Below are 22,264 nucleotides of genomic sequence, written 5' to 3' on the forward strand. Positions count from 1 at the left end.
GGGTAGAATGAGGAGTTTTCAGTCAATCCAAGTAATCATTGAACAGAAATTATCAGACATTAAAAGGCAACTGGACTCCTGGATTTATGGATATTTGTCTTCTCCTTAGGTTTTCCTGTAATAGATTCAGATAAAATGTGTCATCTGGGTTGTCAGAGGTTAAAAAGAGCTTACCGACCACTCAGCATTGTCTGTCTTGGAACATCTCACATTCACTGGCAGGCTGAGGACCAGCTTGTTGAAGGAGAGACCTTCCTTTTTAGTCCATTTAAACTTATTCATAGCATCCATGAAAGAAAGGTTTTTATATTGCTTGGGACTTTTGATAATGAAAGGCCAGGTCCTGAATTTAAAAGACACAGCTAGTCATATTCAGAACAAATGCATTACATGTTTCCTTTACTTTTCAGCATCCTATAATAGATCTCACACTTATTCATTTTCATACACATAGATAACCTAATGCAAAACGTTGATGAGCTCATCAGCGATTACTAGAAGAAATACTAAATAAAAGATTTTTAAAGAATGATATTTATTTTTTTAGTAGCAGATTGGCATTAATTTTATTTTTAATTTTATATATTTTAATAGAGATGGGGTCTCGCTATGTTGCCCAGGTTGGTCTGGAACTCCCGGGCGCAAGCAACTCTCCCACCTCCACCACTCAAAGTGCTGGGATTATAGGTGTGAGCCACCATGCCCGGTCAAAATTTAAACAAATAATTTTGTCTCAGAAAGCTTCTAGAGAGTCTCACAATTCTACATTAATTTGGTTTGGTTCTAGTTAAAAAATTAACTGGTAAGCATTCATTTCTGAAAAGTACAATGCTAATAGTGTAATCAAGAAACCTGCAGCTTCCTAAAAGATACTGTGAGAGATGGAAAGTTCAAACCCATACACTATAAAAGCCTGACCCCTGCTGGCTGATCTGTTTTGGCTTAGCTAAGTGAGAAGATAAATACAACAAAAAACGTGATTTGATCAATGCTTCAAAAATTTTACTCATTTCTCAAAAGAAGACATACATAAGGCCAAAAAACATGAAAAAACGCTCCACATCACTAATAATCATCAGAAAAATGCAAATAAAAACCAGAGTGAGATACCATCTCACCAGTCAGAAGGGCTATTATTAAAATGCAAAAAAAAAAAAAAAAACAAAAAAACAAAAAAAACAACTGTTTTTGGCAAGGTTGCAGAGAAAAGACAATGCTTATACATTGTTGGTGAGGATGTAAATTAGTTCAGCCAACTGTGGGAGCAGTTTGTAGATTTCTCAAAGAACTTAGAACAGAACTACCATTCAACCCGGTAATCCTATTACTAGCTATATACCCAAAGGAAAATAAATAGTTCTACCAAAAAGACCACATGCATTTGTATGTTCATCATAGCACTATTCACAATAGCAAAGACATGGAATCAACCAAGGTGTCCATCAAAGGTGGACTGGATAAAGAAAATGTGGTACATATACACCATGGAATACTATGTAGCCACACACAAAAAAGAGAGAAATCATGTCCTTTGCAGCAGCATGGGTGCATCTGGAGGCCATCATCCTAAGTGAATTACACAGGAACAGAAAACCAAAAACTGCGTGTTCTCACATATAAGTGGGATCTAATCATTGAGTACACATAGACATAAATATGGGAAAAACAGACACTGGGAACTACTAGAGAGAGAGGGAGAGAGGGAGACAAGAATGAAAAAACTACCTGTTGGGTGCTAGGCTCACTACCTGGGTGATGGAATCATTCATACCCCAAACCTCAGTCTCACACAATATACCATTGTAACAAACCTAAACATGCATCCCTTGAACCTAAAATAAAAGTTGAAATTTTAAAAATGTACTGAGAAAAAAAATACCCTATATAGAATACACTCTGCCTTCACCTGCCACTCCAAAAATCACATGCCAAATATCCAAGAGAGGAAAAAGAAATCACAAGAATGACATGAGCAGACAGAAAAGGTGACAGAAAAAGTGAAGTGAAAAAGTGAATGACATAACTTGCTTAAAAAGATACTTTTCAGGTGTTGTCTTTCATTAAATATAAGTTTTATATTACTGATTCCTGAAAAAGGGAAAAGTGTAAGTGTTGGCGTGTCACAAAATTTTACATTAATCCATGGACCTTGCAGGAAATTATCATGGTGACTAGAAAGTATTTGGCACCCATAACATCCCAATATGTTACAGTAATTTCTATAATTATCAAATAATCTCAGCTGAAGAATATACATTAATCTTCACATTTTTAAAATTTATTTATGTCATTTCTCTCTCTGACATACATAACCCACTCAGGCACATTGAATATCATCTTTTTAAGTAAATTAAAAGTTCCTTATTAATTTCTTGGAGTTACAAAGATAATTTTTTATGTCTAAATTTGAAATATTTCTTCCATATCTAATAAGTGAGACAATGAGGAAAATAGGTAATATATATAGATCTTTACATTTTAAATAATTTCCTTTAATTAGAATCAATATATACCTTTGTTGAGTTTTAAATGCATTATTTTATACAAAGACCTTAAAGTGAAGCCCCATAAAGTAAGAGCAATCAGCATCACATTACATAAACATACCTAACAATGACCTAAAATCTATAGCATTTGAAAATTAAATATATTGTGACAATTTTATAGAGACACAATCCAGAATTAGTATCAAGCAAAAACTTGACTTGAAAGAAGTTATTATATTTGCATACAATGTCCTTTTAAAAGCACTAAAAGCTACAGCTATTGATCATTTTAAGTCAATTATTAAAAATAAAATTTACTTTTCAAAAAGATAAAATGCCTAATTTGAAAAAGAGAGAAAATCAATTTTATAACCAGAGAAATGCTAGGGGAAAATCATCAGTCTGTAACCATCTGAAACACCACAAGGTGGCATGACAGTCTTTACTATGGTGCTTAGGTGGCCTAAAGCCTCTGGTGCCTCGCTGTTAAGAGTGCATAGTGTGAACATTATACACAGATGAAATCTTAAAAAGCTTTGCTGCTATAATAATTTAGTAAATTGCCTATTATTGAGATTGTCCAACATAAAGTGACAGAAGAGGTGTAACCCCATTTGTCAGTTTTTAGAACAGATATGTAGAAAGGCCAGGCCCAATGGCTCGTATGTTGGAGACAGAATGACTGAGGCTGGGTGACCTGGGGATGTGGTCACCAACCTTTCTGAGATGGCATCTTTGTCTCATATTTATCATCTCCTTTCCACTCCCACTAACTTGCTTTAGGCCTCTGTTCTATGATAACTTTATACTAATAAACATCCTACTTGTCATCTCTAACCTTTCTAGCCTATCCTACACACTTCCAAATTATCTCCTAGAGAAAAGGGCAGACAGAAAAAGTGAATGTTTATCCTGAATACTTTTTTTCAAAAAGACTAAGCTTTAAACCAGAAACAGGTAACCTTAAAGTAGCAAGTATTTCTGCTTTTACTGGGATTAGGGATTAGTTGGAAATAATTGGGAATGTTACAGAAATAAAAAGTTACATTTCTGCATATCTTGTCAGTGTGTAAATGTCTATCCATACATACATGTAAACGAATGGTATTTTTATATATATATATTAATATATTATATATATATAATAATATATTATATATATATTATATATATATTATATATATATATATTACTGTAGCCAGTAAAAAACAGTGTTATTATTATGCTTTAATATTGATGGGTAATTTTCCTTTGTAAATTCCATCTAAACTCTGAGACATGTTTTTCTAAGAAGATAGCAAAGTTTACTGCAATACACCATGGTAGAGTAATTTTTTAAATTTTTAAGTGAAACATAAAGCTATTTATTCTTATAAATTCAAACTGATCAATGGAAATTTTAAAAGTTTAATGATTTTTATACTTGGTCCCTCTGTTCTACATAAATTGAAAAGCAGATGGAGAAAAATAATCTGTGGTTACATTTCTTATCTGAGCCTCTCTGGACTCCTGTTTTAAAAGTTTTGTTGCTAGTGCCTTTCTTGGGGTAGAGAAGGAGAAGGAAGGAAGAGAGATGGAAGATGTAACCAAGAAACAATGTCCATGTACTTATAGCTAAATGAACTATATTACAGACTCTCCATCCATCAAGTAAGTAAACATGTGATCAAAAACCAGCAAAAGCAACAAAAATTCATTAACAGACTTCCACTTTTGGCCATGTTGGAGTAACTGACAATAACTTCCTGTAAAAAACTCAAAATTCGACAAACCATATGAAACAGCTGGTTTGGACATTGGAAAATAGCACAGAACTATGATCCCCAAAAGGAAGGAAACAAATAAGGTGTTTGAATATTATGTTCATCCCAGCTTTCTGCCTAGAAGCATTCTCTGGACCAGAATGCAGGAAAGAGAATTTCGAAACAGAAAATGACAATCTCAATAAGCTAAGGAGATGAAAACCAGAGTTAAGGGAGTCTGAAGAAACTTACGTATTCAAGGTAGACGATTGCAGAGGAAAAATCTGTATAAGGATGCTCTGAGTCAGTAACTAAGCAATAAGCCAACTGTATTTAGGGTAAAATCCACAAGACTGGGCAATGAACAACTAGAAGATTGTGACCTAAACAATTCCCAGAGCCTGTATAGAGCTAGCAGACATTTGAGCTCAAACTAGCCAGAGTGGAATGTCTCTGTTGACTACACGGAGTAAACATCTATTCTAGACTCACACTCACAAGGTTCTTTAAAGAAATAAAAACAACTTAGTACTAATTAACACAACATGCATAATGTCCTGTTGTCTATGTCTAGTCAAAAATTACTAAACACATCAACAAGTATGTAAATGTGAATCTAAACTAGAAGAAAAAATCAGTCAATACTCCATGATCTTGAAATGACAGAGATTAAAGAATTAGCAGACAAGGATAACTAAAACTTAAAAAAAAACATATTATTAACAAAACGTGCAAAACTTCTATATTGAAAAACCACATAAAAGTGCTTAGAGAAATGAAAGAACAGTAAATAAGTGAAGAGGCATACCATGTTCATACAAGACTCAATATTGTTAAGATATCAATTCTCTCAAATTGTCTAGAAATTCAATATAATCCCAATCAAATCCCAGCAGGTCCTTTTTTAAAAATGAAATTGACAAGTTGATTTAAATATATGTATGAAAATAGAATAAACCTAGACTATCAAAATAATTTTGGGAAAAAATGACAAAGTTTTGGAGATCTACATTTAAGACTTCCTATAAAACTATAATAATTAAATGCGGTTTTAGAGTAAGGCTAAACATATAGAGCAATGAAACAGAATAGAAAATCTAGAAAGAACCAATATATGGACAAATGAGTTTCCAGGAAATATTCCAAAGTAATTCAATAGTAAAAAGGTAGTTTTCTTTCATCAAATGGTTCTTGCACAACTTGATATCTATATGAAAAACAATGAACGTTGGATTTACCTTACACTACACACAAAAATGTGTTCAAAATGGATACATCTAAATGTAAAAGCTAAAACTGTGAACTTTTCAGGGAGAAAAACAAGAGAAAGTCTTCCCTTGAGTAGGCAAAGATTTTTTAAGCAGGATATGAAAAGCACAAAACAAACCAAAAAAATGATGAAACAAACTTCAATAAATACAGCTACAAAATGAAAGTCAAACCACAGACTGGGAGAAATTGTCTGTAAACATGCATCCAACAGAGAACTTACAACCAAAGTATAAAGAACCCTTACAACTCAATAATAAGAAAACAAGTAATTCAATTAACAACGAACAAAAATTCTAATAAATAATTAAAAAGAAATACACAGTTGTCCCTTGGTATCCATGGGGGACTGAGGACAGCAAAATCTGTGATGTTCAAGACACTTATATAAAATGGTGTAGTAGTTACATATAACCTATGCACATGCTCCTATCTACTTTAAATTATCTCCAGGTTACTTATAATACCTAATACAATGTAAATGCTATGTAGATGGTTATTATGCTGTATTGTTAAGGAATGATGACAATAAAAATATTCATACATGTTCAATATAGATGCAATTTTTTCAAACATTCTTTATCTGAAGTTGGTTGAATCCATGGATGCAGAATCCATGTTCTGCATCTGGGAAAGCAGAGGGCTGACTGTATACATACACACACACACACATATTTATTTATACACATGCACATATATACATATATACACATATATATATATAAAACTTTAGGACAATTCTCTGGGTGGCCCTGGACCAATCCAATTCATTCTCATTTTTGCTTGTAGTTCTCAAGAATAACTATAGAATGTGCTGGAAACACAAAATCTTGAGATAGGAAGGGACTGACTGGAATAGCCCAGGTTCTGTTCCAGTACCCCCAATAGGGTTTGATGTTCATGTCCCTCCAAAACTCATGTTGAAATCTCATCTCCACTGCAGTGTATTAAGAGGTGGGGCCTTGAAGAAGTTATTAGGTCAAGAGGGTTCCATGCTCATGAATGGAATTAGTACCCTTACAAAAGAGGCTTGAGGGAACCTTCCAATTGTACCTTTGACCTGTGAGAACACAGCAAGAAGGTGCCATCTTGGAAGTGGAGAGCAAGCCCTCAGAAGACACTGAAACTGCTGGTGCCTTGATTTTGGACTTCCCCGTCTTCACAATAAGAAATAATTTTCTGTAGTTTATAAATTACCCAGTCTAAGCTATTTTGTTATCACACCCCAAGCCAACTAAGAGACTTCCCTGAAAACAGAGTGTCCTTCAATGCTTTAGCCTTGAATTTCACATTGCCCTGGGATATAAAACCAAGAATGGGCTGCTTTTCAAGGTCTTTCAGCTGCCATGCAACTGGGACATGTACAGTAGAGGCTCCATCTATTCCAGGCAGATTTCCTGAGCCTTGGAGAACTGGCTTACAATAAATTCTAGGATTCTGTTGTTTTCGCTGCCTATCTGTAAGCAATATACCCATTTAATGTAACTTGTTGTGTATAAGTATGATTTTTCTTACTGGACTCAGACAACCTGCACAGCAAACCTGCTTTACAATAACCAATAAACATGTGAAAGAGGCTCAATATCATTAGTCACAAGGAAAATGGAAAATAAAACCATAAGAAAACACCACTAGATACACATTAAAATGGATAAAATGCAAAATACTGAAAATACAAAATACTGCCAAGAATATTAAGTAACAGGAGTTCTTACACATCACTGGTAAGAATGAAAAATATATTAAGAACATTTTGAGAGTCTATGAAGTAAACATAAACTTAGCCAACAGTCTCTCAACTGGAATCTGCTTAAGACTACCAAACTCCCGAGAGCAGGATCGACCAGCACCACAGCTGCCTGCTGTCTAAGCTGTTTGAGCTCCTTGGGAGAGGAGCAGCAGCCAGCACTGGGACTCGAAACTGCCTGACGTACTAAGCTCCCTGGGCGAGAGAAGGGCGGCATCCATCTCTATAGCTCCAGACTGTGCTTTTCCCCTTCTGGAGCCAGAGAGGCTGGATGGCTTGGTCACAAGACTTGTCCCCCACAGCCCAACACACTGGCTGTGGCAGTCTTCCACCAGAATGCCTCTTCAGGCTTAACCCTGACCCACCCTTCCTCACTGCGTGGGGCTTCCCTGGAGGAACTCCAATGACTCCAACTAGAGGCTCAGGGACAGAAGCTGGATCTCCCTAGTCCTGAGCCCCTAAGGGGAGGGGTGGCTGCAGTCTCTGTGGACCAGCAGACTTCGCCTTTCCTCCTGGTAGTTCTGAGGAATCCGGGCAGCCCAGATGAGTGGGTTTTCTCCCAGCAAGGCACACACCCTCCACCAAAAGACAAAGTGCTTTGTAAAATGAGTCCTGTTCCCTGTGCCACCCAAATGGGTGAGACCCTTCAATAGGGGTTGTGAGACACCCTGTACAGGAGTAATTCTACTGGCATCAGGTTGGTGCTCCTTGAGGTCAGAGATCCCAGAAGAAGGAGCAGGCACTCATCTTTGCTGTTCTCTAGCCTCCTGGAGTGTCATCTCCAGGTGTGGGAAAGAATCAGATGAACAGGGCCTGAAGTGAACACCCAGCAAACTGCAGCAGCCCTACAGAAGAGGGACCTGACTGTTGAAAGAAAAACAAGCAGGAAGCAACAACAACAGCATCAATGACAACAAAAAAAGCACCCACAAAAACCCCATCCAAGGGTCAGCAGCCTCGAAGACCAAAACTGGACAAACTCATGAAAATGAGAAAGAATCAATGAAAATATGCTGAAAATCCAAAAGGCCAGAGTGCCTCTTCTCCAAATGATTGCAACATCGCTCCATCAAGGGTACAGAACTAGATGGAGGATCAGATGGACGAATTGACAGAAGCAGGCTTCAGAAGACGGGTAATAAAAACTATGCTGGGCTAAAGGAGCATGTTCTAACCCAATGCAAAGAAGCTAAGAACCTTCATAAAAGGTTGAGGAACTGCTAATAAGAATAATCAGTTTAGAGAGGAATATTAATGACTTGGTGAAGCTGAAAAATACAGCACAAGAATTTCATGAAGCATACACAAGTATCAACAGCCGAATCAACCAAGCAGAAAAAAAGATACCAGAGTTTGAAGGCCACCTTGCTGAAATAAGGCATGCAGACAAGACTAGAGAAAAAAGAATGAAAAGGAATGAACAAAGCCTCCAAGAAATATAGGACTTCATAAAAAGACCTAATCTATGACTCATTGGAGTACCAGAAGGAGATGGGGAAAATGGAAACAATCTGGAAAACATGCTTTGGGATATTATCCAGGAGAACTTCCCCAACCTAAAAAACAGGCCAACATGCAAATCAGGAAATACAGAGAACACCATTAAGATACTCCACGAGAAGATCAACCCCAAGACACATAATCATCAGATTCTCCAAGGTCAAAATGGAGGACAAACTGTTAAGGGCAGCCAGAGAGAAAGGCCAGGTCACCTACAAAGGGAAGCCCATCAGACTAACAGCAGACCTCTCAGCAGAAACTCTACAAGCCAGAAGAGATTGCGGGCCAATATTCAACATTCTTAAAGAAAAGAATTTTCAACCCAGAATTTCATATCCAGCCAAACTAAGCTTTATAAGTGAAGGAGAAATAAAATCCTTTTCAGACAAGCAAATGCTGAGGGATTTTGATACTACCAGGCCTGCCCTGGAAGAGCTCCTGAAAGAAGCACTAAATATGGAAAGGAAAAACTGGTACCAGCCACTGCAAAAACATACCAAATTGTAAAGACCAATGACACTATGAAGAAACTGCATCAACTAGTGTGCGAAATCATCAAATAGCAGCATGATGACAGGATCAAATTATCAAATTCACACATAATCATACTAATCTTAAATGTAAATGGGCTAAAGGCCCCAATTAAAAGACACAGATTGGCAAAATGGATAAAGAGTCAAGACCCATCAGTGTGCTATATTCAGGAGATGCATCTCACGTGCAAAGACACACATAGGCTCAAAATAAAGGAATGGAAGAAAATTTACCAAGCAAATTGAAAGAAAAAAAAAAGCAGGGGTTGCAATCCTAGTCTCTGACAAAATAGACTTTAGACCAACAAAGATCAAAAAAGACAAAGAAGGGCATTACATAATGGTAAGGGGAACAATTCAACAAGAGCTAACTATTCTAAATATATATGCACTCAATACAGGAGCACCCAGATTCATAAAACAAGTTCTTAGAGACCTACAAAGAGACTTAGACTCCCACACAATAATAGTGGGAGACTTTAACACCCCACTGTCAGTATTAGACAGAACAACAAGACAGAAAATTAACAAGGATATTCAGGACTTGAAATCAGCTCTGGATCAAGTGGACCTGGTACACGTCTACCGAACTGTCTACCTGAAATCAACAGAATATACATTCTTCTCAGTGCCACATGGCACTTATTCTAAAATCGACCACATAATTAGAAGTAAAACACTTCTCGGCAAATGCAAAAGAACTGAAGTCATTAAACAGACAGTCTCTCAGACCACAGTGCAATCAAATTACAACTCAGGATTAAGAAATTCGCTCAAAACCATACAATTAATGGAAATCAAACAACCTGGTCCTGAATGACTCCTGGGTAAATAATGAAATTAAGACAGAAATCAAGTTCTTTGAAACCAATGAGAACAAAGAGACAACGTACCAGAATCTCTGGGACACAGCTAAAGCAGTGTCAAGAAGGAAATTTATAGCACTAAATCCCCACATCAGAAAGCTAGAAAGATCTCAAATCAACACCTTAACATCACAGTTAAAAGAGATAGAGAGGCAAGAGAAAACTAATCCAAAAGCTAGCAGAAGACAAGAAATAACTAAAATCAGAAAAGAATTGATGGAGATAGAGACAGGAAAAACTCTCCAAAAAAATCAATGAATCCAGGAAGTAGTTTTTTGAAAAAAAAAATAACAAAATAGATAGATCACTAGCTAGAAAATAAAGAAGAAAAGAGAGAAGAATCAAACAGACACAATAAAAAAAATGACAAAGGGGATGTCACCAATGGCCCCACAGAAATACAAACTACCATCAGAGAATACAAACACCTCTATGCAAATAAACTAGAAAATCTAGAAGAAATGGGTAAGTTCCTGGACACATACACCTTCCCAAGACTAAATCAGGAAGAAGTCGAATCCCTGAATAGACCAATAACAAGTTCTGAAATTGAGGCAGTAATTAATAGCCTACTAACCAAAAGAAGCCCAGGACCAGATGGATTCATAGCTGAATTCTGCCAGAAATACAAAGAGGAACTGTTACCATTCCTTCTGAAACTATTCCAAATAATTGAAAAAGAAGGACTCCTCCCTAACTCATTTTATGAAGCCAGCATCATCTTGATACCAAAACTGGGAAGAGACACAACAAAAAAAGAAAACTTCAGGCCAATATTCCTTATGAACATCGATGCAAAAATCCACAATAAAATACTGGCAAACCAAATCCAGCAGCACATCAAAAAACTTATCCACCACAATCAAGATGGCTTCATCCCTGGGATACAAGGCAGGTTCAACCCATGCAAATCAATAAACATAATCCATCACATAAACAGAATCAAAGTCAAAAACCACATGATTATCTCAATAGATGCACAAAAGGCCTTTGATAAAATTCAACATCCCTTCATGTTGAAAACTCTCAATAAACAAGGTATTGATGGAAATATCTCAAAATAATAAGAGCTATTTATGTCAATGCCACAGCCAATACCATATTGAATGGGCAAAAGCCAGAAGCATTCCCTTTGAAAACTGGTACAAGACAAGGATGCCCTCTCTCACCACTCCTGTTCAACATAGTATTGGATATTTTGGCCAGGGCAATCAGGCAATAGAAAGAAACAAAGGGTATTTAAATAGGAAGAGAGGAAGTCAAATTATCTCTGTTTGCAGATGACATAATTTTATATTTAGAAAACCCCCTCATCTCAGCCCCAAGACTTCTTAAACTAATAAGTAACTTCAGCAAAGTCTCAGGATACAAAATCAATGTGCAAAAATCACAAGCATTCCTTTACACCAATAATAGACAAGCAGAGAGCCAAATTATGAATGAACTTCCATTCACAATTGCTACAAAGAGAATAAAATACCTAGGAATACAGCTAACAAAGGATGTGAAGGACCTCTTTAAGGAGAACTATAAACCACTGCTCAAGGAAATAAAAGAGGACAAAAATAAATGGAAAAACATTCCATTTTCATGGATGGGAAGAATCAATATCATGAAAATGGTCATACTGCCCAACGTAATTTATAGATTCAATGCTATTCCCATCAAACTACCATTGACATTCTTTACAGAATTAGCAACAACTACTTTAAATTTCATATGGAATCAAAGAAGACCCTGTATAGCTAAGACAATCCTAAGCAAAAAGAACAAAGCTGGAGGCATCACACTACCTGACTTCAAACTATACTACAAGGCTACAGTAACCAAAACAGCTTGGTACTGGTGCAAAAGCAGACATGGAGCAGAACAGAGACCTCAGAAATAACACCACACATCTACAACCATTAACAAACTTGACAAAAACAAGCAATGGGGAAAGGAACTCCTATTCACTAAATGGTGCTGGGAAAACTGCTTAGCCATAGGCTGAAAACTGAAACTGAACCCCTTCCTTACACCTTATACAAAAATTAACTCAAGATGGATTAAAGACTTAAGTGTAAAACTGCAAGACATAGAAACCCTAGAAGAAAACCTAGGCAATACCATTCAGGACACAGGCATGGGCGAAGACTCCATGACAAAAATGCCAAAAGCAATTGCAACAAAAGCCAAAATTGACAAATGGGATCTAATTAAACTAAAGAACTTCTGCACAGCAAAAGAAACTATCATCAGAGCAAAGAGACAAGCTACAGAATGGGAGAAAATTTTTGCAATCTACCCATCCAACAAAGGTCCAATATCCAGAACTTACAAGGAACTTAAACAAATTTACAAGAAAAAAACAATCCCATTAAAAAGTCAGCAAAGGATATGAACAGACACTTCTCAAAAGAAGACATTTATGTGGCCAAGAAATATGAAAAAACTCTACATCACTGATCATCAGAGAAATGCAAATCAAAACCACAAAGAGATACCATCTCATTCCAGTCAGAATGGCAATTATTAAAAAGTCAAGAAACAACAGATGCTGGCGAGTCTGTGGAGAAATAGGAATGCTTTCACACTGTTGGTCGGAATGTAAATTATTTCCACCACTATGGAAGACAGTATGGCAATTCTTCAAGGATCTAGAACCAGAAATACCATTTGACCCAGCAATATCCCATTCTTGGTATATACCCAAAAGAATATAAATCATTCTACTATAAAGACACATGCACTTGTATGTTTATTGCAGCACTATTTACAATAGCAAAGCCATGGAACCAACCCAAATGCCCATCAGTAATAGACTGGATACAGAAAATGTGGTATATATACATTATGGAATACTATGCTGCCACAAAAAGGAATGAGATCATGTCCTTTGAAGGGACATGGATGAAGATGGAAGCCAATGTCCTCAGCGAACTGACACAGGAACAGAAAACCAAACACCACATACTCTCACTCGTAAGTGGGAGTTGAACAGTGAGAACACATGGACACAGAGAGGGGAACAACACACACCAGGGCCTGTTGGGGGATGGGGGGTGAGGGGAGGGAATTTAGAAGATGGGTCAATAGGTGCAGCAAACCACCATGGCACTCGTATACCTATGTAACGAAACTGCACATTCTGCACATGTATCCCATTTTTGTTTGTTTGTTTGTTTAGAATAAATAAATAAATAAAAACACTTTGTGTTCCAGGAAAACTTAATTCAGATGCTCAACACTAAAGTGTATTCAGTTTAACTTATGAATCCTACAGGTAAAGGAAAAATTCCTCCATTCGTCCAGAGAGATCACCCAAGGGAAAGAAATATGACTCTCAAATATCATATCCAGCCAAACTGCTATCCAACTAAAAGAGTAGAAATTCCCAAATGTGAAAGAACTTGAGGCATAAGGCACTCAGAAGCCCTTACTGATTAAACAACTTGAAGATAAAATCCTAATGACTCAAATTAAAAAACCCATTAATGTAGAAATCATGAAGATTAGGGTTATCATTGAATCGATTTATCTAATCAAGTCATGTTAAATATTCTGGGAATTATAGTTTCGTAATTAAGTGTAAACATTAAAAATATTGAAAATATAATAATTATAATATAAATAATAAATACTTGGTGGTACAGAAAGCAGAAGTGGGAAAAATGTGAAAGTATAAATGTCTCCATCTTTCATGGCCTAAAATTGAAACATACAGTGAATCTAACAACTTGATGATTTTATGATCTATTTTGTCAACATTCGAGATCCTCTTCATAAAATATTATTTCTTGTGGTTAAAACAACACCAACAACATTTATTTGAACTTCAATAAATGTTCAGTTTTACTTTAGTTTCTTTCTTATAAGTTGAAACAAAATTAAAATTCAACAGTTTTTAAAAAATAGTGCATAAATTGTAATCTTGTAACAGTATTTAATCAATTCATTTTAGATAAATATATACATATTAAGATGTTTATAATAACATTCAATCAACATGTTAGCAACGTTTATGTTGAGTAGAATTTGAGGTGGTTGCTTTTGCCTTCTTTGTAACAACTTGTTCTGCATTACCTGAACTCTTTATAATAAGCATGTGTGAGTTTTAAATAGTAAAAACATAAAGTGATTTTTCCTGCAAAGAGGAAGAGAAACAGCTATTGATGCTTTTTTAGGAACTGAACCAATAACACAGGAACTTTCCATTACTTATATCTCACCAGACCTGCATATTCAGTCTTGATTTATGGTACAACAGGGAATACACAATTTATCTAAACTCATTATCTATTTTGTTATTTGATCTTTGTGAGTTTTTTGTTTTTCCTTAAGACTTGCCAGATCTGTAGGAGGCAGACAGAAATAGCACCCCCGAGAACAGACAATAAAATTGAGACAAAACATAGTTGTCTCATTTTTTCTATCAATCCTTCCTAGGATTGCTATAGAATGTTTAAAATAAAATGTAGAACCTGATTAATCATTATATGAAAAGCACAGAATAGAAGAGTTTTGTTCATATGTTATATGATACTCCTTTTTAGTATTATATGCTGAATACCAATTGGTAATATTCTTTTAAGCAAAACAGAAAAAAGCACCTAAGCCATTTTTCGTTCTGATGTTTGAGCCAGCACCTTGTTAGTTTGGCCTTCACTATCATTTATGTCACTGTGGTGATGAACTAGATTTGAACGTCTAATTTAAAGTCTAAACATGTATTTTTAAATAGAGGCTCTTTTGTGCTCATATTTTTGAGGAATAAATTTAACCATGAAGTTAAATGGGTTTTGTCCTTTTTTTTTCTTTTTTTCTTTTTTTTGGCAGGGGAGAATGATATCTCAAAACTAGCCTTGTTCTGTAAAGCAATTCTCCCTGTCTTTCCAAATTATGAAAACCCAACTTGAGTATTTCCTGAGGGAGACCAAAGGTATGGACACTGGTGGAGCTCATTGGGAAACAGGAGAGCCGAGCATTTTTAGAGGCTTCGTACCATTTAAACTTAAAAAAAAAAAAATAGGCCATAGAATGCATTTCAATTCATCTTGCAAACATACAGCTTTTAATATCCATTTGTTTTTAACATTCTCTCAAATTAACCATCGATTAGAAAATTTCCATTCAATATGTAAAAAATATTCTAAATGAGAAAAAGACTACTCACGGCTAAGTAAGGAACAATATAACATCAATATTTGAAAATCAAGATTATATCCTAGTGTTTTTAAAATGATATTTTATGTGATGCTTGGATTTTTGTTGTTTTAATTTGTTTACATATGTAATTATTTACTTGTTATATATTTATGTATATTTATATATTGGCCTATATGTGCATGTTGTATGGAGAGAAAGAGATCAGAGACTAGATACAAACCCCAACTCTCCCTTTTATTATGTACCATATAATGTTGAATAATTTCTTAATCTCTTGGTTTCTATTTCCTCCCCTATAAAACTGGGATTGCATGTCTTGCTCTACCTGTTGGAATTGTGTAAAAATGAATTATAAAATCATGCATTTGAAAATACTTAGTAAACTATAAACCAATTTATGTATGCATTTTGTTATTTGTATTTTATTAGATATAGGCATTTCTTCTAGTGGTCATTTTGCTGTTTGCAAAAAAATTCAGTAAAACCTATCTATGAATCATAAATTTAATTCAAAAAGAGGGTTGGGTCTCAGTTCATAATTTATAATCCTGTAATATTTAGGCACAAAAACTTCACCATATTTCTATTCTCCTTCATCATCTGCATTTTACCATATCCTCACTGAATGTTTTTTCACTCTCTCCTTAAATACATGTCTCAAAACTCTATGTGTGGCTGGGCATGGTGGTTTACGCCTGTAATCCCAGCACTTTGGGAGGCCGAGGCGGGTGGATCACCTGAGGTCGGGAGCTCCAGACCAGCCTGCCCAACATGGCGAAACCCTGTCTCTACTAAAAATACAAAATATTAGCTGGGCATGGTGGCGAGTGCCTGTAATCCCAGCTACTCGGGAGGCTGAGGCAGGAGAATCACTTGAACCCAGGAGGCAGAGGTTGCAGTGAGCTGAGATCGCATCACTGCACTCCAGCCTGGGCGACAAGAGCGAAACTGTCTCAAAAAAACAAAAACAAAAACAAAAAAAAAACCTCTATGTGTATATTTTCTCTAATTATATAATTACATCAGTGCCTTTCATTTTGAATAGTAGTGATCATTAGAAAATTCTTCTTTATATTAAAACAAATTCAGCCATCCCCAAATTTCCACCAGCCATTCTAATTCTTCTCACTGACATCAGTAAGAATAGATACATCAACCTTAATATATCCAAAACAGAATTCTCAATATCATCCTCAGGCATGTTCCCCTAACACCATTCACACACCATCACTGAGCCTTTACTCTGCTCTATCCCTCACTGCCTCCATGAGATGCCATTGATCAACAAGCCTGTGGGTGCTCCTTTCAAAAAGTAACCTGAATGGAATGTGTCTCATCAACTTGGTGTCACCACGTTGGCACAAGTGACCCTCATCCCTCAACTAGACAATCACAATAGTTTCCTGATTGATATTCCTTCCAGTCTAGCCCTCCTAGAGTCCTTTCTCAACATAGTAGCCAAATTGACTTTACTTATATCCTTTAATTGCTTCCCTTTGCACTTAAAGCCCCAAGGCCTTATGTTGCCCATAAAGTCCTAAATCATCTGGTCCCACCTGCTCTCATGTATCCTCACTTATTCTCTACCATACTTCACTCTTCTCCAGCCAAATGCACTCTCTTGCTGCTCCACAAACACAGTAGGTTCAGACTAACCACAGGGTCATTACACTGGCTCTTTCCTGTGCAGAATTTGCATATCTCTATAGCTGGCTCCTTATCATGGAGGTCACTGCTCAGACATCACCAATCCAGAGAGGCTTTCTTTATCCTATTGACAACAACTACATACTTCCTTCACTGTTTTGTCTTCATAACATCTATTACTATTTAAAATATCTTTTTTGTTTATTACCTCTCCCTCACTCCAGAATATAATCTCAAGAGGGCAGGGATAATATGAATCTTGTTTATTATATCTTAAATAGCTCCTATAATTGTACCTAAAGAGTTAACATAATAGGCCCACCCCAGAAAGGCCTGCTTGCAAGGATAATCCTTGGCAGGTGCCTGGAAACTGAAATAGTAAACGATTTCCTATATTGACATAAACTTTCTCTAATGATAAGAGTGACTCATTGTGCCTAGACTGTGCAAACAACGCAGTTTATGCTGAACACCTGCTTTCCATCTGGAAGTATGGAATTTTAGTAAGCAGTAGGCAGAGAGCACCTATATGACTAGTTCCCCCAAAAAACTCTGGGCACTGAATCTGTGATGAGCTTCTCCAATAGGCAACATTCCACACATGTTGTCACAATTTGATGACAGTGGAATTTGGTGCATTCTGTGGGAATCCACTGGAAGAGGGCTCTTGGAATCGTGCGCCTGGTTTCCTCTGGACTTTGCTTCATGTAGCTTTTCCGTTTATTCTTTCTGCTTTGTATGCTTTCACCATAATAAATGTTTTCCATGAATACAACTATTTGCTGAGTCCTGTAGGTACTCCTAGCAAATCACAGAACCTGAGGGTGGTCTTGGGGAATCTGGACATAGTAATCAAAAAGGTTACTGGGTCTCCCCAGTTAAAAGTAATCAAATAGAACAAACAGTGCATAAAAATTTCTATAAAGTGGTAATGGATCCAGTATGACAATAAAGCCCATCTTTCTCTGAAATACATTACCCCATCATGAAATACATTTACTACTTACGTGACTGGTCTGTAGATCTCCTTAACACCAATGAACTGAAGTTGTTCCATAATGTCTGGAATACTTGCACACCGAGTAAGATTAATTCTTGGGTAATAAAGAAGGTATGAGAGACACATTTCACTCCTGGTGCTTAGTCCTCCCTGAAAACAGATAGTTTATTTAGCAAAGTATGTGTTCTACCAACTTTGACATTTAAAGCACACAAGTCATTAATGTCACACAGTTCCTTCCAGTATTAAAATTTAATACATCTTAAAGCTGAAAATTTTAAAAACTGGCTTTTTTAAAAGGTAGTGACACAATTAAAAATTAATAGAATTATTTCCACTTTTAAAATTTGCCTTTCTTAAATAACCTAATAAATTCTGCTGATGGGATGTAAACTTTTCAACACAGTGAACATTTCAGAGAATCATAAAGATGTTTGGTTAGCATAATACCAATCAATCAGGAATTTTTGCAGGAAATTTTTCTGATTTAATTGAATTTTCTAGAATCTTGTCTTCGTGTGTATAAACATTAGCAGCTGCATACCACAGGGGAGAAAGATTTAATATTTTGAATCTAGGTAGCTAATTGTCTACTAAAATTTGGAAAAAGATTAAAGACCCTCAAAAGAACAGAATCCAGAGTTACTACAACATATTATCTAATATGTCTAATTTCAACCGAAAATTATTAAGTGGGAAAAGAAACAGGAAATTATTATCTATCTTCAATGGAGAAAAGTCAGTAGAAATGGATTGTAAGATTCAGATGCTGGATTTATCAGACAATGACTCGAAAACAGATAAAAATATGTTCAATAAAGCTGTTTTAAAAACTGTTCAAAGAGTTAAAGAAAAACATGCCCAAGTAATTAAAGGCAAATATCTTAAAAATGAGTGAACAGATAAGGAATGATGTCAGGAAAGAAGAACGTTTTTAAAAATAGAAATTCTAGAGCTGAGAGGTACCAAAACAAAACAAACTTCACAGGATGAGCTCAACAGCAGGTTTCAAATGAGCAAGGAAAATATCAGTGAACTTGAAGATTAATCAATAGAAATTGTCCTATTCAAATAACAGAGAGAAAAAAGACTAAAGAAAAGTGAAAATACTTCAGAGATCTATGGGACAATATTAAATGTTCTAGCATTTATGTCTAACATATATATATGTTTTTATGCATGTTAAATACATGTAATTGGAGTTCTAGAATGAGAGGAAGAAGACAAAAAGGTAGAAAAAATATTCAAAGGAATAATGCCTGAAATAATCCCCAATTTAATGAAAAACATTAACTTACAGACCCAAGAAGCTCAACAAAAGCCAAAGGTAAATACAAAAAGAGCCATATCTAGACACATCACAGTCATACTGCTGAAAACCAAACATAAGAGAAAATCTTGAAAGCAGCAAGAGAAAAATGACACATCATATATAGATGAAAAAGAATACAATTGACAGCTGACATTTCATCATAAATGATGGAAATAACAAAAAGATATTGAATTATATATTCACAAGTGTTGCAAAGGAAAAGCAACTGCCCACCAAGAATTCCGTATCCAGCAAAATCCAACTTTTGAAAACAAAGATGAAAAACTTAATATTGTTTATATTCTAAATTAATGTAGGGGCTAATATACAATGATTTTACTAACTGCAAAAACATGATGTTTTGCCCTCGATGAGCAAGGCAGGATTAGGCAAAGGGAGATGCTGGTCTGCAAATGAAGTTGCATCTGATGCCTCAGTAAATATTGTATTTAATTTATCCTTAAGTTAGGATGGCTGTTCAGAGTTGTACCAAATTGTAGAAAGAAAGCTGGGCCTTTGCAGCCTCTTATCAACTAGTCATTGACTGCTGGCTCTCCTACTGTAGGGAGTATAATTTTAAGAAGTTATTCTCTAACACCAAGGGGAATTCCCAATGAGGTACACAGCTGTGAGCTATCATATCATATTATTATCTGATATTCCCAGTGGCTGAGGTTTGGTTGTGTTGGCCCTGAAGAGGGTATCAAGACAGTGCGTGCACCAAAATACCCACTATAATAATAACTCATTTGTTATGTCTTTAGTAAAATATTTCAACAACAAAAATTATACATAAGGCATGAGAAAAAAATAAACCAACACCAGTCCATTGACTACTCCATGTGTGCCCAGCTTCTATCCCTCTTCTTCCCATTTCAACCAAAGGTGATTACTATCTTAATATTTTATCTTTCTGTTGCTTTTCATTACACTTAACATTCAGTTTATTGAAGTATGTATCCCTAAATAATATACTGCTTAACTTTCCTGAACTTTACTCACATAATATCACACTGTATATATTCTGCTACAAGCTTGCTCTTTTCAGTCAACAGCATTTGTTTTTCAGATACATTTATGTTAATATAGGCAGCTTTCATTCATTAATTTTCATAACTTTACACTGTTTCATTATATAATACCACATTTATTTGTTCTCCTTTTGATGAGTATTTGAGATATTTCCAGAATTTTTTCATTCTTATATTATTACATGTTACTATGAATAGTTTACATATTTCTCTCCTGAAACACATTCTGCAAAAGTAATTCCAAGGTTAAATCTACATAGGAATGGAATTGAGTACAGTATATATGAATCTCTAATTTTACTAGATAATGCCATATTTTACCCTAAGATGGTTTTACAAATTTAAATCACTACAAGCAGTGTATAAGTGTTCCAGTTTCAGCACAATGGAAATGCTATTTTAAATTTTCTCAAACTGGTGAGTTCAAAATATCTCACTCTGGTTTATATTTGCATGACTTTGGTTTTAAAAAAAATTGAGCATCTTTTCATATATTTATAGTATCTATATGGGTTATTATTTCTTTGAAATGCTTTTGTCTTATCCTCTTTTATTGTATGCTTCTCTTCTGTCACTGATTTATGGACTTTGTTTTATAAGCTAGATGATAATGTCCTGTTAATCTATGTATTGCAAATATTTTTCCCAGTTTAAAACTCGTTCTTAATTTCTTAATAGTGTTTTATTTTGGTAAGCAAAAGCTTTGATGTAGTCAAATTTGTTAATCTTTTATTTATAGTTTGTGCTTTTTATGTTTTGCTTAAAAAATTCTTAAGTACTCCAAAGTCATGAAGATATATTCAGGTATTTTTTCTTCCAGTGGTTTTAAATTTTTGCTGTTCACATTTAAATACTTAATACATCTGGCATTGATTTTTATGCATTGTGTGAAATTAAGACTCAGTTTTATTTATGTCATATGGATATCCATTAGCGCCAGCATCCTTTAATAAAACGTTTATCCTTTTCCATTTATCTAAATGCTATGTCTATCATAAACCAAGTTTCCATCTGTAGAATTTGTAGGTCTGTTTCTGAGATGCCTCTTCTGTTCCAAATCTTCTAACTTGGGACTCAAAGCATATTGTATTAATCTCCAGTTTTAAAATAAGCCTTCTTATCTAGTAGATTGTTTTCTATCTTGTTCTTTTTAGTTTTGTCTTGCCTATTTTTAACCTTTTGCTCTTCTATGTAAATTTTGGAATCAACTTGCTCCATGTAAAAGCTAAAACAGCAAAATGTTTATATAAATAAAAAAATAGATGAAAATATTTGCAGCCTTGGTCTGGTGAAGATTTCTTAGCTAGGATACCAAAACCTCAAATCGTAAAATTTCTCTGAAATTTTTTTACTAGAATAATATCAAATTTATGGGCCAATATGAATAAAAGTATTTTCTTTATTTTACTGAGCCTTTCTATCCATGAACATGGTATCTCTACTGTCTTTAGGCATTCTTTAATGTTTCCCAATAAAGATTTATATTTTTTTTCATAGAGATCAAACACATCTAGTGTTAGATTTTATTTCTGTTTATTTTTATTTTAAATTGTATTTTCTTGAGATAATTTCTTGTACACTCAAATGCAATTAATTTTAGATAGTATCAATTTGGAGGAGGGTTTGATGCAGAAAATTACAGTATCTGTGAGTAATGTGTTTTGCTTCTTCACTTCTTTCTTTCTGATCCTTATATCTCATTTTCATATCTTTTCCAGTACAATGTTGAATACAAGTAGTGATAACAAATACCCTTATATTCTTCCTAACTTGAAAAAAAACACTTACGGTATTTCATTTAATTTAATATTTGCTATAGCTTTTTCATAGCTAACGTCTACCTAGTTAAGACAATTTCCTCCTATTCCAGGCTTGCTAAATGTCTCCCCTGTCAACAATAAACTTGAATTTTATGAATGCTTTCTCTACCTCTGTTGAGGTGATTATATGTCTTTTTCTTTCAGTATCTTCATATAGAAGGCT

General features: G+C 35.1%; 1 protein-coding gene across 2 annotated transcripts in view; it reads right to left on the reverse strand.

Annotated features, from left to right (window-relative positions):
• The window catches only part of MOXD1 (monooxygenase DBH like 1), a 127,760-nt gene that overhangs the window by 24,759 nt on the left and 80,737 nt on the right, over nt 1–22,264 (reverse strand). The window contains exons 10-11 of one of the 2 annotated variants that reach the window (XM_054492894.2): nt 17,946–18,088; nt 175–343 (exon numbers count right to left, since the gene is read on the reverse strand). In XM_054492894.2, coding sequence (XP_054348869.1) covers nt 175–343; nt 17,946–18,088 — 312 coding nt within the window. The remainder of the gene's footprint in view (nt 1–174; nt 344–17,945; nt 18,089–22,264) is intronic. The other variant, XM_054492895.2, reaches the window with a different exon arrangement.

This window comes from Pongo pygmaeus, chromosome 5 (genome assembly GCF_028885625.2).
Source record: "Pongo pygmaeus isolate AG05252 chromosome 5, NHGRI_mPonPyg2-v2.0_pri, whole genome shotgun sequence".
NCBI lineage: Eukaryota > Metazoa > Chordata > Mammalia > Primates > Hominidae > Pongo > Pongo pygmaeus.